The sequence below is a fragment of the Protopterus annectens genome, chromosome 17.part0 (genome assembly GCF_019279795.1).
Source record: "Protopterus annectens isolate FY-2018-M chromosome 17.part0, PAN1.0, whole genome shotgun sequence".
NCBI classification, from domain to species: domain Eukaryota; kingdom Metazoa; phylum Chordata; order Ceratodontiformes; family Protopteridae; genus Protopterus; species Protopterus annectens.
Genome location: NC_056751.1, coordinates 762,473,753 through 762,485,830, shown reverse-complemented (window position 1 = coordinate 762,485,830; position 12,078 = coordinate 762,473,753). Strand labels below are relative to the sequence as shown.

At 43.7% G+C, this 12,078-nt stretch overlaps 1 protein-coding gene across 1 annotated transcript in view; it reads left to right on the top strand.

The window, feature by feature from the left end:
• Positions 1-12,078, top strand: part of LOC122791308 (troponin I, cardiac muscle-like) — a 337,956-nt gene that overhangs the window by 292,924 nt on the left and 32,954 nt on the right. Inside the window, exon 5 of the mRNA XM_044059010.1 lies at positions 3,067-3,243. Within this exon, the coding sequence (XP_043914945.1) occupies positions 3,067-3,243 (177 nt within the window). The remainder of the gene's footprint in view (positions 1-3,066; positions 3,244-12,078) is intronic.

Below are 12,078 nucleotides of genomic sequence, written 5' to 3'. Positions count from 1 at the left end.
CTGACTTTTTTGATACTTTTGTAGGTGGCTCAGAGGAAGGAGCCAGTGAAGATGTGGGATCTAGCTATCTCTTTTTAGAGTCATAGTCTTTGGCAGACAAGTCAGGCTTCCCTTTGTCAGTTTTCTTTGATGGTGCCTGGTGCGCTAGTGTTAACAGTTCATGGTGCCTTTATAGGTTCATAGGTGTGTACAAGGCTAATGGCCCTGGGGCCTTTACAACCCTAGCCCATAGGATTACCCTGGCATCGTGCCACCCGACCTAAGTTCCCAGTTTCACTGTCGAGTAAAGCCACTGGAGTGATCTCTGGGGTGAAATTTCTATTTCCCATCCACTCATCAATATTTCTCTTGAAGAAGGCCAGTGAGGTGCTCTACCTGACATGTATGGGAAGTCTATTCCATAGCATTGGCAGTCTCTGGGTTATGAACCTGTCCCTCCAGCATGTTCTATTAATTGTGATAATGAAGTTGAGGTCTCTGGAGGGTTTGGTGTGGAGGGATTGAGATTTTTTCAGATCTAGCATTTCTACGGAGTTGGGTCAGACATGGCTTTGTAAATCAAGCAAAGATCACCTCAAGTAGGCGATATAAGACAGAGAATAGTTGGAGTTTTTAGTCTGTCCATATAGGACAAATGTTTAAAGCCTAGGATCCTCTTTGTGAGGTACATTTGCGGCTTGTCCAATTGTTGCAGGTGTTTAGTGAGGTACATGCCAAATGGGGCATTGTACTCAATGACTGGCCTAATGAGGGAAGAGTAGAGGGAGACAATGACCTCTTTCTTCCTGGATGCAAAACCCTTAGTAATGAGATGTGCCACACAGAAGGACATTCTGACCACAGTGCCATTGTGGTGGTCAAAAGAGAGGTTGCTGTCAACCTGTGTTCCCAGATCTCTTATAATGCCTTCTGTGGTCAGTGGACTACCATTGATGTGGTAATTCATGGGAACCAAATTTTTCCCAAAGGGTATGATGACACATTTTTTGGATTTGAGCTTAAGGCCATGGTTCTGACACCAGTTGTTGGTCTCAGTGAGGCCTTTATGCAGGATGTCAACATCACTTGTGGAGTTAATAATAGCTCCCAACTTACAATTGCCTGTGAACTTTGTCAGCCCTTCATATTGGCCTGGACTTCAGAGAAGGAGATACCAAACAGGAGAGGACCCAGGACCAAACCCTGTGGGATGCCACTCTAGACTGGTTGGCAGTCTGACTTGGAGTCAGCTACTTCCACACTGTGGGTTCTATCTGTGAGCCAGTTTGCAACCCACCTAGTGATATAGGGGTTGATGCCTAGCTTAGTGAGTTTTTCTATGATTCCTGAGTGGGGAATGGTATCAAAGTCCTTGGCTAGATCAAGGGAGACTGTATGAACCACCTCGCCTTCATCCACAGCTCTGGTGACTGACTCAAAGAAGTTGAACAAGTTGAGCAGGCATGATCTACCCTTCACAAAACCAAACTGTGTGGGATCCAGAGTTTGGAGATTCCCTATATCCTTGTTTACTGGGTCCATCATGGTGCATTCCATAGCTTTGCATATTGGATTCATCAGTCTAATGGGGCGATAGTTCCCAGGGTTTGTAGTCGCTCCTCCTTTGTGGGGAGTGATGATTGTAGCAGTGCGCCATTCAGTAGGGACAAAACCTGAGGTGAGGCTTTGACTGAACAGGGCACATAAGTGTGGCGCCAGTTCACTCTGTAGTTCATGTAGAACACAGACAGGGATATTGCCAGGTCCCATAGAAGCTGTATTCTTGGCTTTGGACAGTCCTGTTTTAACCTGTGCAGCAGTAATACTGGGTGCCTGGCAATCTACTGGTATTGTAATTGGTCCTTTGTGGGGGGGGGGGGGTAAAATTGGCACTGAATCTGTCGGCCAATATATTGGCAATATCTTTTGGCTTGGTATAAGAAGTACCACTGTGAAGTAGCTCAGAGCAAATCTGGGTATTGTCATGGAGATTCTTTACATAACTATAGAAGGCTTTGGGGTTGTCTTTACTATCTGCTGCAATTCTGTTTACATAGCTAGTTTTAGAGGATTTGATGAGGGATCTCAACTTTCTGTTGAGGCTGATAAGGGAGTTTTTCCAGTATTGGGACTTCACCTTATTCTGCATCAGTTTCTTCCTTCTGTTGTAGAGTTTGTTTATGGCAGGGGACCACCAGACTGGCTTCCTTTTTTTTGAGGAGAGCGTCTTGGTTCTATTGGATATGGCTAGATCCATGCATTTATGTATGTGATCGTACAGTGCATTGGTGTATAATTCGGCATTCATGCAACTATTCTGCATTTGCATGTGTGCCGTGAAGTTAGCCACGTCTGTTTTTAGGAGCCCAAAGTTAGCTTTGGAGAATTTTTTCATGGTGGTTACATTTGCAGAGGGGGAGATGTGCATTTCCAAGGTGATTCATTTGTGGTCAGATATAACGGCTGACTGCCTTTCATTTACAGTTTCCTTTTTGCAAGTCAGCTCCCTGAGGGATGCCTGGGAAACATCTCACCATCTTTTTCTTGACTGACAAACTTGAGGAACATAAAAATTCATGTGGTACAGATAAGTCCATACCTCACATGCATAGTTTGTGATTTATAGGTGCATATTTTGAGGGCTGACATTCACAGTAAGCAAAGAAATGCAAACTAGCAAAGTGCAAAATAGTCTGTAGCACTGGTTAAATCATAAAACTAGAAAGCTTTTAAAACTGAAGAATGAATGTGAAGACAATGACACACAACTTTTGATCTGAAAAAAAAATCATGGCTTTGACCACTCATCCCAAGCACAACTGCCATGGATTGTCTGTCTTAAAGGTAAACGATGGATGTAGGTTCTGTCTTTTTTTTACAAGAATGTGTTGTCCATGACAGTATCAAATTGATATGTTGACTAGTAAATATAAACGAAGCCTGCTACTTGTCTGAATGTTGCTGCGATTATGATACAGGTAATTATTAGTGCTGTAAGCTTAGATAATGAGACATTATATCTATTGTTTAGGGTATGAGATCATGCCCATGCATCAATAAAATCATTTATTTTTCCATCTGATCTAGATTGAGGATCTTAACCAGAAGATCTTCGATCTACGAGGGAAATTCAAGCTTCCTCAACTCCGCAGAGTGCGTATGTCTGCTGATGCCATGCTTCGTGCTCTCCTGGGCTCCAAGCATAAAGTATGCATGGATCTGCGAGCAAATCTGAAGCAGGTTAAGAAAGATGATGTCGAAAAGGTAAAAAATGAAAATTCTGCATGCAGGAGCATTTAATCGGTATTGTTTTGATGAATGTATAGCACTCAGCATAACACATTTTTATAAGATAGAGATTAAGGAATTCCATTCACTGTTACTGTGTATCTTATTCCAAGCAAATTAAATAAATGTTCTTTCTGTTATTCATTCCTGCTTTCATTGTCTGATAGTCACTTTATCCTACTGAAGGCCACAGAGGAACCATAGCTTATCCACGTAATCAATGGGGTGAGACAAAGAATAAGTGCTGAAATGGTCTACAGCCCTTTGCAGGAAGCACTCCCAGCCTTATTCCCATTCCATAAATAGAACTAGGAACAGTTCAGGGATTGGCAATGTGCCAACCAGATAGAAATAGGAACAGTTCAGGGGATTGGCAATGTGCCAACCAGCGCATCTTTGGCAGGTAGGGTGGACCTGATGAACCCCATGAAAGCCCAAGTAGTACTTAGGGAGGGCATGCATACTTCACACAGAAGGCACTTCTGCTGGAAAACAAATTAAGAACTCAGAGCTATAAAGTGGCAATGCTAGCCACTGCACGTCTGTGCCACCCTTAGTGGTAAGACAATAAATTCAGTTATCATCTTTGATCTCAAGTACTCAGTTACAAAGGTCTGTCATCAAATATTACAATATGTAGTTCCCATGGCAGTATACCTGAGTTAGGTTCAAAGTACATAAGGTAGATATGGAAGAGTATTTTGTTTTAATAGTATTCATTTATTATTCTGGTAACTGAACTAGTCATCAAAGTCCATTTTCAACCACAGCCTGAGCCACTAGACAGGGGTAAAAGCAATGTATATGGACACGCTGATGGAGTCACTTAACCAACTTATCTTTTGGGGAGGAGGGAGGAAATTGGAGTGCCTGTCAAAAAAAAAAAGCAAAAAAACATGCAGATGCAGGAGAACATGCACACTGACCATAGACAGTGACCAGTTCTAAATCCTAGCATGTGCAGCTGAGTAGCAGATGTTTTAACTACTGAATCACTATCATCCCTTAAAATGTCACCCCATTTGTTCCTACACCCTCTAACATCCTTGACAAAGAGAGAGGAATGAAAAAAAATAAAGTTCATTACTGCCATCCAACAGAGTTTCTGAGACTTTTTCAGATGCTTCTAACATTCCGTTAACTGGCAGTGAGGTACAAAGCCCAATATACTAGACCAATCCGAATGCTTCCACACACCTGTATTGCTGTATTGTGTTGTATACTCCTTGATTGGCTTACATTCCTCTGCAGTACCTAATACAGAAGTTATACTTTTGGGCCTTTCAGCAGGTGCAAGCCTTTTGACAAGACTCTGATTTGCCTGGGATGGCTGTGCTTGTATCGATCACTCATAGCCATACATTTCTAAGTGGCTCCTCCAAAGCTCAAACTCCTAGTCAAACTTGAGTCATCTGTGGCATAGCCAGGTTCATACCGCTACACCACAGAGCTGGTGCAGTTTAACATTCTGAAAATACCCCATTAAATCGTTCTGTTTCTGTTTACAGAACAACAGTGAAAACGGGAGCAGCAGACAGAGCAGGGAACTGAGGTCCAGAAGCAGTACAAATAGGTCAGACCAGAACCAAGGGAGCTGTTCTTCTCTTGTGTTTATCAACATTCAGACATAACTTGATCCAGCTCTAGAGTAGACAAGTAAAGCCCTGCCTATCCTGCAGGTCACATGAGTAAACTGAGGCTCATGCACTAGTAGGAGGTGAGGGGAAGCAGCTACTGGTGGGTTGGCCATCCCAGGGGAAGGGATGATGCAGTGGTTTGCAACATTGGTGACACTTAGCAGGAGAACTTGGTGTTTAATCTGTGGAGCATGAGTCTGGTGAGCCTCTACTGCCAGGTCCAAGTCTCACAGTGAGCCAAGGGGAATTCAACATCAAGGGGTATATGCTTTTGCTTGGAGGTAGCTATAATGGAGTTCAGAAGAGCCACTTCTCACTGCAGGGGAGGGGGTACCCCACTAGGGTAGAGGGTAGGCTACTCCACAGGACTGCAACCTGACACATTATTTACCACCAAGCTCTCACCATAAGTAGATGAGCTCATGGGGGATACCCAGGCAGGAATGAATGTGCCATAAGGCTCTCATTTCAGCTGGGAATTACTGGCTCCCATGACTATTGAACAAATGGGACAATTGTGTGCAGGTAGAAGAGGAGCCATTGGGCTTTGTCCTGCAGGGGAAGGGGGAAAAATGCAAGCAGCACTTGTTAGTACCAACATCTTAGTCATATTAAGGACATAAATGTGTGCTTCCTTTGTAGTTGAGTATCTCGTTGCATAGAGTAGTGTGGTGTGGCATTATATAGGAGGAAGAAACAATTATCTAAAGGAGATAGTTGGGAGATACCTGCACTCTTGCTACCTGATCTAAAGCTTGTGGTGAAAAGTGTCAACAAAAACAGGAAAAAAAAGAACATCTGAAGTATCAAGTCAATTACAAATACTAACTAAAGGACAGGCATTGCTTGTGAATGTGCTAACAGTACCTGTTAGTGCTTCATCAAAGGAAGCCAATAAGGAAGTAACTTCTAGTATTTGAAGTATAGTGTAGAGCAGTGTTCTCATCACACCTAGACTCTGAGTGCCTGTGGGGCAAAAGACCATGAACTAACACCACTGTGAGTGCCTGTAGGGCAAAAGACCATGAACTAACATTGCTGTGAATGCCCATGGGGCAAAACAACATGAATTAACACCACTGTGAGTGTATGTGGGCAAAAGACCATGATGTAACACCGCTCAACCTGCAGTGGTTGTGGATGGAGAGTCGAGCTAATATTTAACAGAAGACCGAAAATGAAAAAAAACATCAGACACAGAAACGGGAGAAGGCAATATAGAGGAGAGGATGAAGCAGGATGTGGAACGGTGGAGAAGTGAGGAGGGATGGAGGAAACTGGTGAAGGGGTTAAGTGCTGAATGGTGGTAATGTGGCTTAGGGGCTGTGGGAGAAAGTTACATGGAGTATGCTGCACATTAGAAAGTCTTCAGAAGCAGATATTAAAGATCAGCTAGGAGACGTGGTGTGAAAGGAGCTGACTGAGACAGAGAGAGAGAATTCATGAAAAGGACAAAGAAAGGCGGAAGCATCAGTATTGCATAGATATCAAAGTGCAGTGGACAACAGGATCAGGACAGAAGGGATGACAGTGGACAACAGGATAAGGACACAAGGGATGGCAGTGGACAACAGTATCACAACAGAAGGGATGGCAGTGGACAACAGGATCAGAACAGAAAAGATGGCAGGGGAGAATAGGATTAGAACAGAAAGGACAGCAGTTGACAGCAGGATCAGAACAGAAGGGATAGAAGGGGATAACAGGATCAGAACACAAGGGATGGCAGGGGACAACAGGATCAGAATAGAAGGGACAGGAGTGGACAGCAGGATCAGAGCAGAAGGAATATCAGGGGACAACAGGATCAGGACAGAAGGGATGGCAGTGTACAACAGGATAAGAACAGAGGGGACAGCAGTGGACAACAGGATCAGAGCAGAAAGGATGGCAGGGGACAGCAGGAACAGAGCAGAAGGGATGACAGTAGACAGCAGGATCAGAACACAAAGAATGGCAGGGTAAGAGGTCATGAAAATTCATGGTCAGATGTATAAAGGAGGCAGAAGGAGGAGGGGTGTAGAAGGGAGAACGTAAAAGAGGGAAAGGGACAGACAAGAAGGAAAAAGGTGTAAATACGAAGATGGCAAGAAGGAGGTGAGTCTATAGGAGAGCAACAGATGGCAGATGAGGCAGCATTAAGAACAGATGGCTAGGTGGAGAAATTACAAACATCAGCAAAGCAAATGAGGGAGAGAGCAGAAAGGAGCAGGGACAAGGTTAGTTTCAGTCCTAAAAGGGATTAGATGGGATGGCAGAGCTAAGAAGAATAGAATGTAGTTAAAGAAGGAACAGAAATTAATACTAGCCAGAGAAGGCAAAGCAGGTGACCAGAGTGGTCACAGGATGCAAGCTGTATCCCCACATAACACTCTTAATGAGCTTAAATTATTTGGAAGAAGAGACTATGGAGTATGCAGTTCTACATACCTGGCTACATGTTAAGTGTAGGGAATTCAGCAGTGCAGTGGCCCTGTAAGAAGTGGTGGAACTGCCAACAGCCAGAAGCAACAGGGAAGAAAGAGCTATTAATTGTAACTGCTGGCCGAGTGTGGGGGAAGGTACAAGCATGAGATGGGGAAGGAGTACTGGGGACACAGGGAAGGTACAAGCGTGAGATGGGGAAGGAGCACTGAGGACATGGAGAAGGTACAAGCGTGAGATGGGGAAGGAGCACTGAGGACATGGAGAAGGTACAAGCGTGAGACAGGGAAGGAGCACTGAGGACATGGAGAAGGTACAAGCGTGAGACAGGGAAGGAGCACTGAGGACATGGAGAAGGTACAAGCGTGAGATGGGGAAGGAGTACTGAGGACATGGAGAAGGTACAAGCGTGAGACAGGGAAGGAGCACTGAGGACATGGAGAAGGTACAAGCGTGAGACAGGGAAGGAGCACTGAGGGCATGGAGAAGGTACAAGCGTGAGATGGGGAAGGAGTACTGAGGACATGGAGAAGGTACAAGCGTGAGACAGGGAAGGAGCACTGAGGACATGGAGAAGGTACAAGTGTGAGATGGGGAAGGAGTACTGAGGACATGGAGAAGGTACAAGCGTGAGACAGGGAAGGAGCACTGAGGACATGGAGAAGGTACAAGCATGAGACAGGGAAGGAGCACTGAGGACATGGAGAAGGTACAAGCGTGAGATGGGGAAGGAGTACTGAGGACATGGAGAAGGTACAAGCATGAGACAGGGAAGGAGCACTGAGGACATGGAGAAGGTACAAGCATGAGATGGGGAAGGAGTACTGAGGACATGGAGAAGGTACAAGCGTGAGACAGGGAAGGAGCACTGAGGACATGGAGAAGGTACAAGCATGAGATGGGGAAGGAGCACTGAGGACATGGAGAAGGTACAAGCGTGAGACAGGGAAGGAGCACTGAGGACATGGAGAAGGTACAAGCGTGAGATGGGAAGGAGCACTGAGGACATGGAGAAGGTACAAGCGTGAGACAGGGAAGGAGCACTGAGGACATGGAGAAGGTACAAGCGTGAGATGGGGAAGGAGCACTGAGGACATGGAGAAGGTACAAGCGTGAGACAGGGAAGGAGCACTGAGGACATGGAGAAGGTACAAGCGTGAGATGGGGAAGGAGTACTGAGGACATGGAGAAGGTACAAGCGTGAGACAGGGAAGGAGCACTGAGGACATGGAGAAGGTACAAGCGTGAGACAGGGAAGGAGTACTGAGGACATGTGAGGATGATAAGGACTTTGCAGCAGTACTGTTAAAATTTGGGCTAAAATGTTTTAGGCAGGTAGCTGTACCTACAGACTAAGACTGAAGGTAGAGGAGGGAAAAAGTTAAGCATAAAGAAAGAGGCAAGAACAAAGATAAAAGGAGAGGAGAGCAGAAGAGAGAAGGTTGATAGAGAAAAAGGAGGCGATGTTAAGAGTGGTAAGTGAGACAGCGTTATTAAACAAGGCCGGAGGTTATTAAACAAGGCCAGGGCTTATTAAACAAGGCCAGGGGTTATTAAACAAGGCTGGGGTTATTAAACAAGGCCAGGAGTTATTAAACAAGACCGGGGATTATTAAACAAGGCCAGGGGTTATTAAACAAGGCCAGGGGTTATTAAACAAGGCCGGGGTTATTAAACAAGGCCAGGGGTTATTAAACAAGGCCGGGGGCTATTAAACAAGGCTGGGGTTATTAAACAAGGCCAGGGGTTATTAAACAAGGCCAGGGGCTATTAAGGCCAGGGTTATTAAACAAGGCCGGGGGTTATTAAACAAGGCCGGGGGCTTTGTTTTGCATTGTTTTGGCCCTTGTCATCCTTAAATATCTAATTCCCTCCAATGCCCTACACACCTATTAATTCTCACTACCTTACATACCTCAGCATTCAAGATCATCCTGTGGGAGGTAGCCCCTCTGTCTAGTAGGGACATTCTTTCAGAGTCTTCTATCTTTGGCTAGGTGGTGAGTTTGATAGCCAGCCACGTCTGACCTGTCATCCATGAGTGATTCAGATTTGTCTGTCTTAAACTTGTTTTCTTCACCATCTGGTGGCTTACAGGCCTGCAGATCAAAGCCAGCTGTGTGTGTGCACACTTCCATGTACTGCCATTCTCAGTGTAGTGCTTATTTATATGACATGATGCTTGACCAGGTGAACTTGGCCATTGCCATCTTTTTGGGATGGACAATCTGATATTGGCTACCCACTCCATCCCTCTCTGGCCATCACCCCATCATCTGGACCAGCTAGGTCAGCCCAGTTCTCTATAGCTGCATTTGAGCTCCATCCCTCTGTGGAATATAGCTGGCTAGTAAAGAAATGATTTTTAGGAAAAATATGAGTTTTTATCCCCTACATGACTACACTCATACATCCCCCTTTTTGCACCCCAAAAACATTTGTTCCATCTATGGAGTAACAGCCAAACACATTCATTCCCAGCCAGAGGCAGAGCCCTATGGCTCACTTTTTTCTCGCATATTATGAGAGCCCCATAAGCCATTCATTCAATCTCCAAGGAAGTGAGAGTTGGGTATGAGGAAGCAAGCATCCCCCCCCTTCAGAAATACTTAACCGCTCTCAGTTACAGTAAGTGGCTCCTGTATATGCTGCTTTTGCAATGAGGTCCCATATATGCTTCTGCATGCATGTGCTTGGTTTACATGGAGTCCTAAAACTTGATAGCAACTATTGCAATCCCTAAACCCTCCTGCTGGAGTCACCATTACAGTGGGGCATACTGCCACCCTCCAGAATGGGTAAGCTGATGTCAACTACTCACTCCCACCCTCCTCTCCATGGCCCTTTCAACACTTCAGCCACAAAATAAACGCACATTATCGAAGACATATGCTGGGCTTTATACCTTTATGCCAGAGAGTTGCAAAGGGAAAATGTTTCAGCTATAAGAGGTTACAGGAAAAAGAGGGTAGGTATAGTAGATGCAACAGAGACCTGAGTTACCCAAGTGGCAATCAAGAAATGCTTCAACAGCACATAATGTGCAGCAAAAATTTTAACATAAATTAAAGTGCAAACCATAGTAGAAAGAACCATTCCCTCCAATGTCTTATAGTAGTCTAATCAACAACACCCAAAATGGATTGAAAAAGTGTAATAAAAGTAAGTCACCTAAAATGTGTAAACAAATGGTAGCAGCAACATGAAATCACATGTCATGGGCATAGAGATAAAATAAAAGAAATCTGTCAAATCCATTGATTCCTTCATGTCAAGCACATGTTGCACGGTGAGTTCTTTTATCATTAGCATTCCCTTCTTAGGAGTAGGACAGCCACCAGATTGCAGAAAGCAACTTACATCGTCCACCTGGTTCTGCTTATAACTACTGAACATCACAGCATGTAGGTCAATGACATTCTGGCCTAGAAACCCCCTATAATGGCAAGGCAAACTGTAGGGATTAAGTGCAGACATACACTATAAAAAGGAGGAAAAAGGGGTGTAAGTCTACTACTTAAATTTGACCTTGAAATGTACAGGTCGTCACTTCCCGAACATGTAATAATTCTCAAAATATTTCAGCAGTATTTCCAAGATGGTTGCAAACTGATCAACAGCATAAATTCTGCTCTCCCAAGTGTGAAAAAAGAAACCGAGAAAAAGGAGTGTCATTGAAATTTTTTTTTTGTTTTGTAAAATTCAGTTTCTGGCTAGTAAATACACTGCCTGGATGCCAGCAGAGAAGAAATTTGGAAAAGCTGAAATAAAATCAACCCAAAAGGTGAAGGGAAAAACTGTCTGGGAAGGATTTTGCAGCTGTTCAGCAAAAAGCAGTTCACCCTTCAACTGTGGTTCAAGAAATAGCTTCAAGTAATTTAGAGGGAACAACTAAATCAAATGTACTCAGAGGTGATTAGAAAATGAAACATTGAAGGAATATATTAATTCAAACAGCAAAAGTCTGGAATAAATAGAGGAAACTTTAACTAGCCATTCTGATAAAACTGCAAAAATCAGAGGATGAAATGAAAAAAAAAGCTGTCTGAATATGAGGTTTCTCAAGAAAAACTGTTTTAAAAAAATACAGTAGAGTTAGACGACACAGTGCACAGAGAAAACCTGAGATTTTCTGCTGTATCAGAGAAACTTGAAGGAACAGACTGCATTAATTTTATGAAAGCACAAATAAGCAACTGGACTGGTGTTCTACAGCAGAATTTGTTAACTGAAAGTGCACCTGGTGTATGCTCCAAACTTGGCTATGAAAAAGCAGCCAAGACCTATATTATTAAGGATGGAATCATATCAGGAGAAATAGCTGATCCTGACAAAATTATGGCAGAAGGGCAATGTATTAAAAATTACAGGCAGCAGAATGTTTGTAGAATATGATCATTCACTGTACACTAGGCATAAAAGAAGTAGATTTATTCCAGCAATCATGGAATGTCAAGAGGAAGGTGTGAGAGTCAAACTACTGTATCCAGGTGTCTAAAATGTATTTTTTTACTTGGAGGATCAAAGTAAATTTTTGAGGCAGAACAGGCTAAGGAGGAAATAAAATAGTGTATCCAACAAAAAGTGAGTCAGAAAAGCAGAAGGGGACTCTGCTTCTCATTCTTCTGACAGTAAGGTTCATAGAGAGACTTTGCCAGTGAAACGTTTTCCAATGTTCCAAAAGAAAATGCTTGAGAGACAGAAAAAAGAAACACAGGAGTTAATTAGAAGAATCAGTAGTACCTTGGAC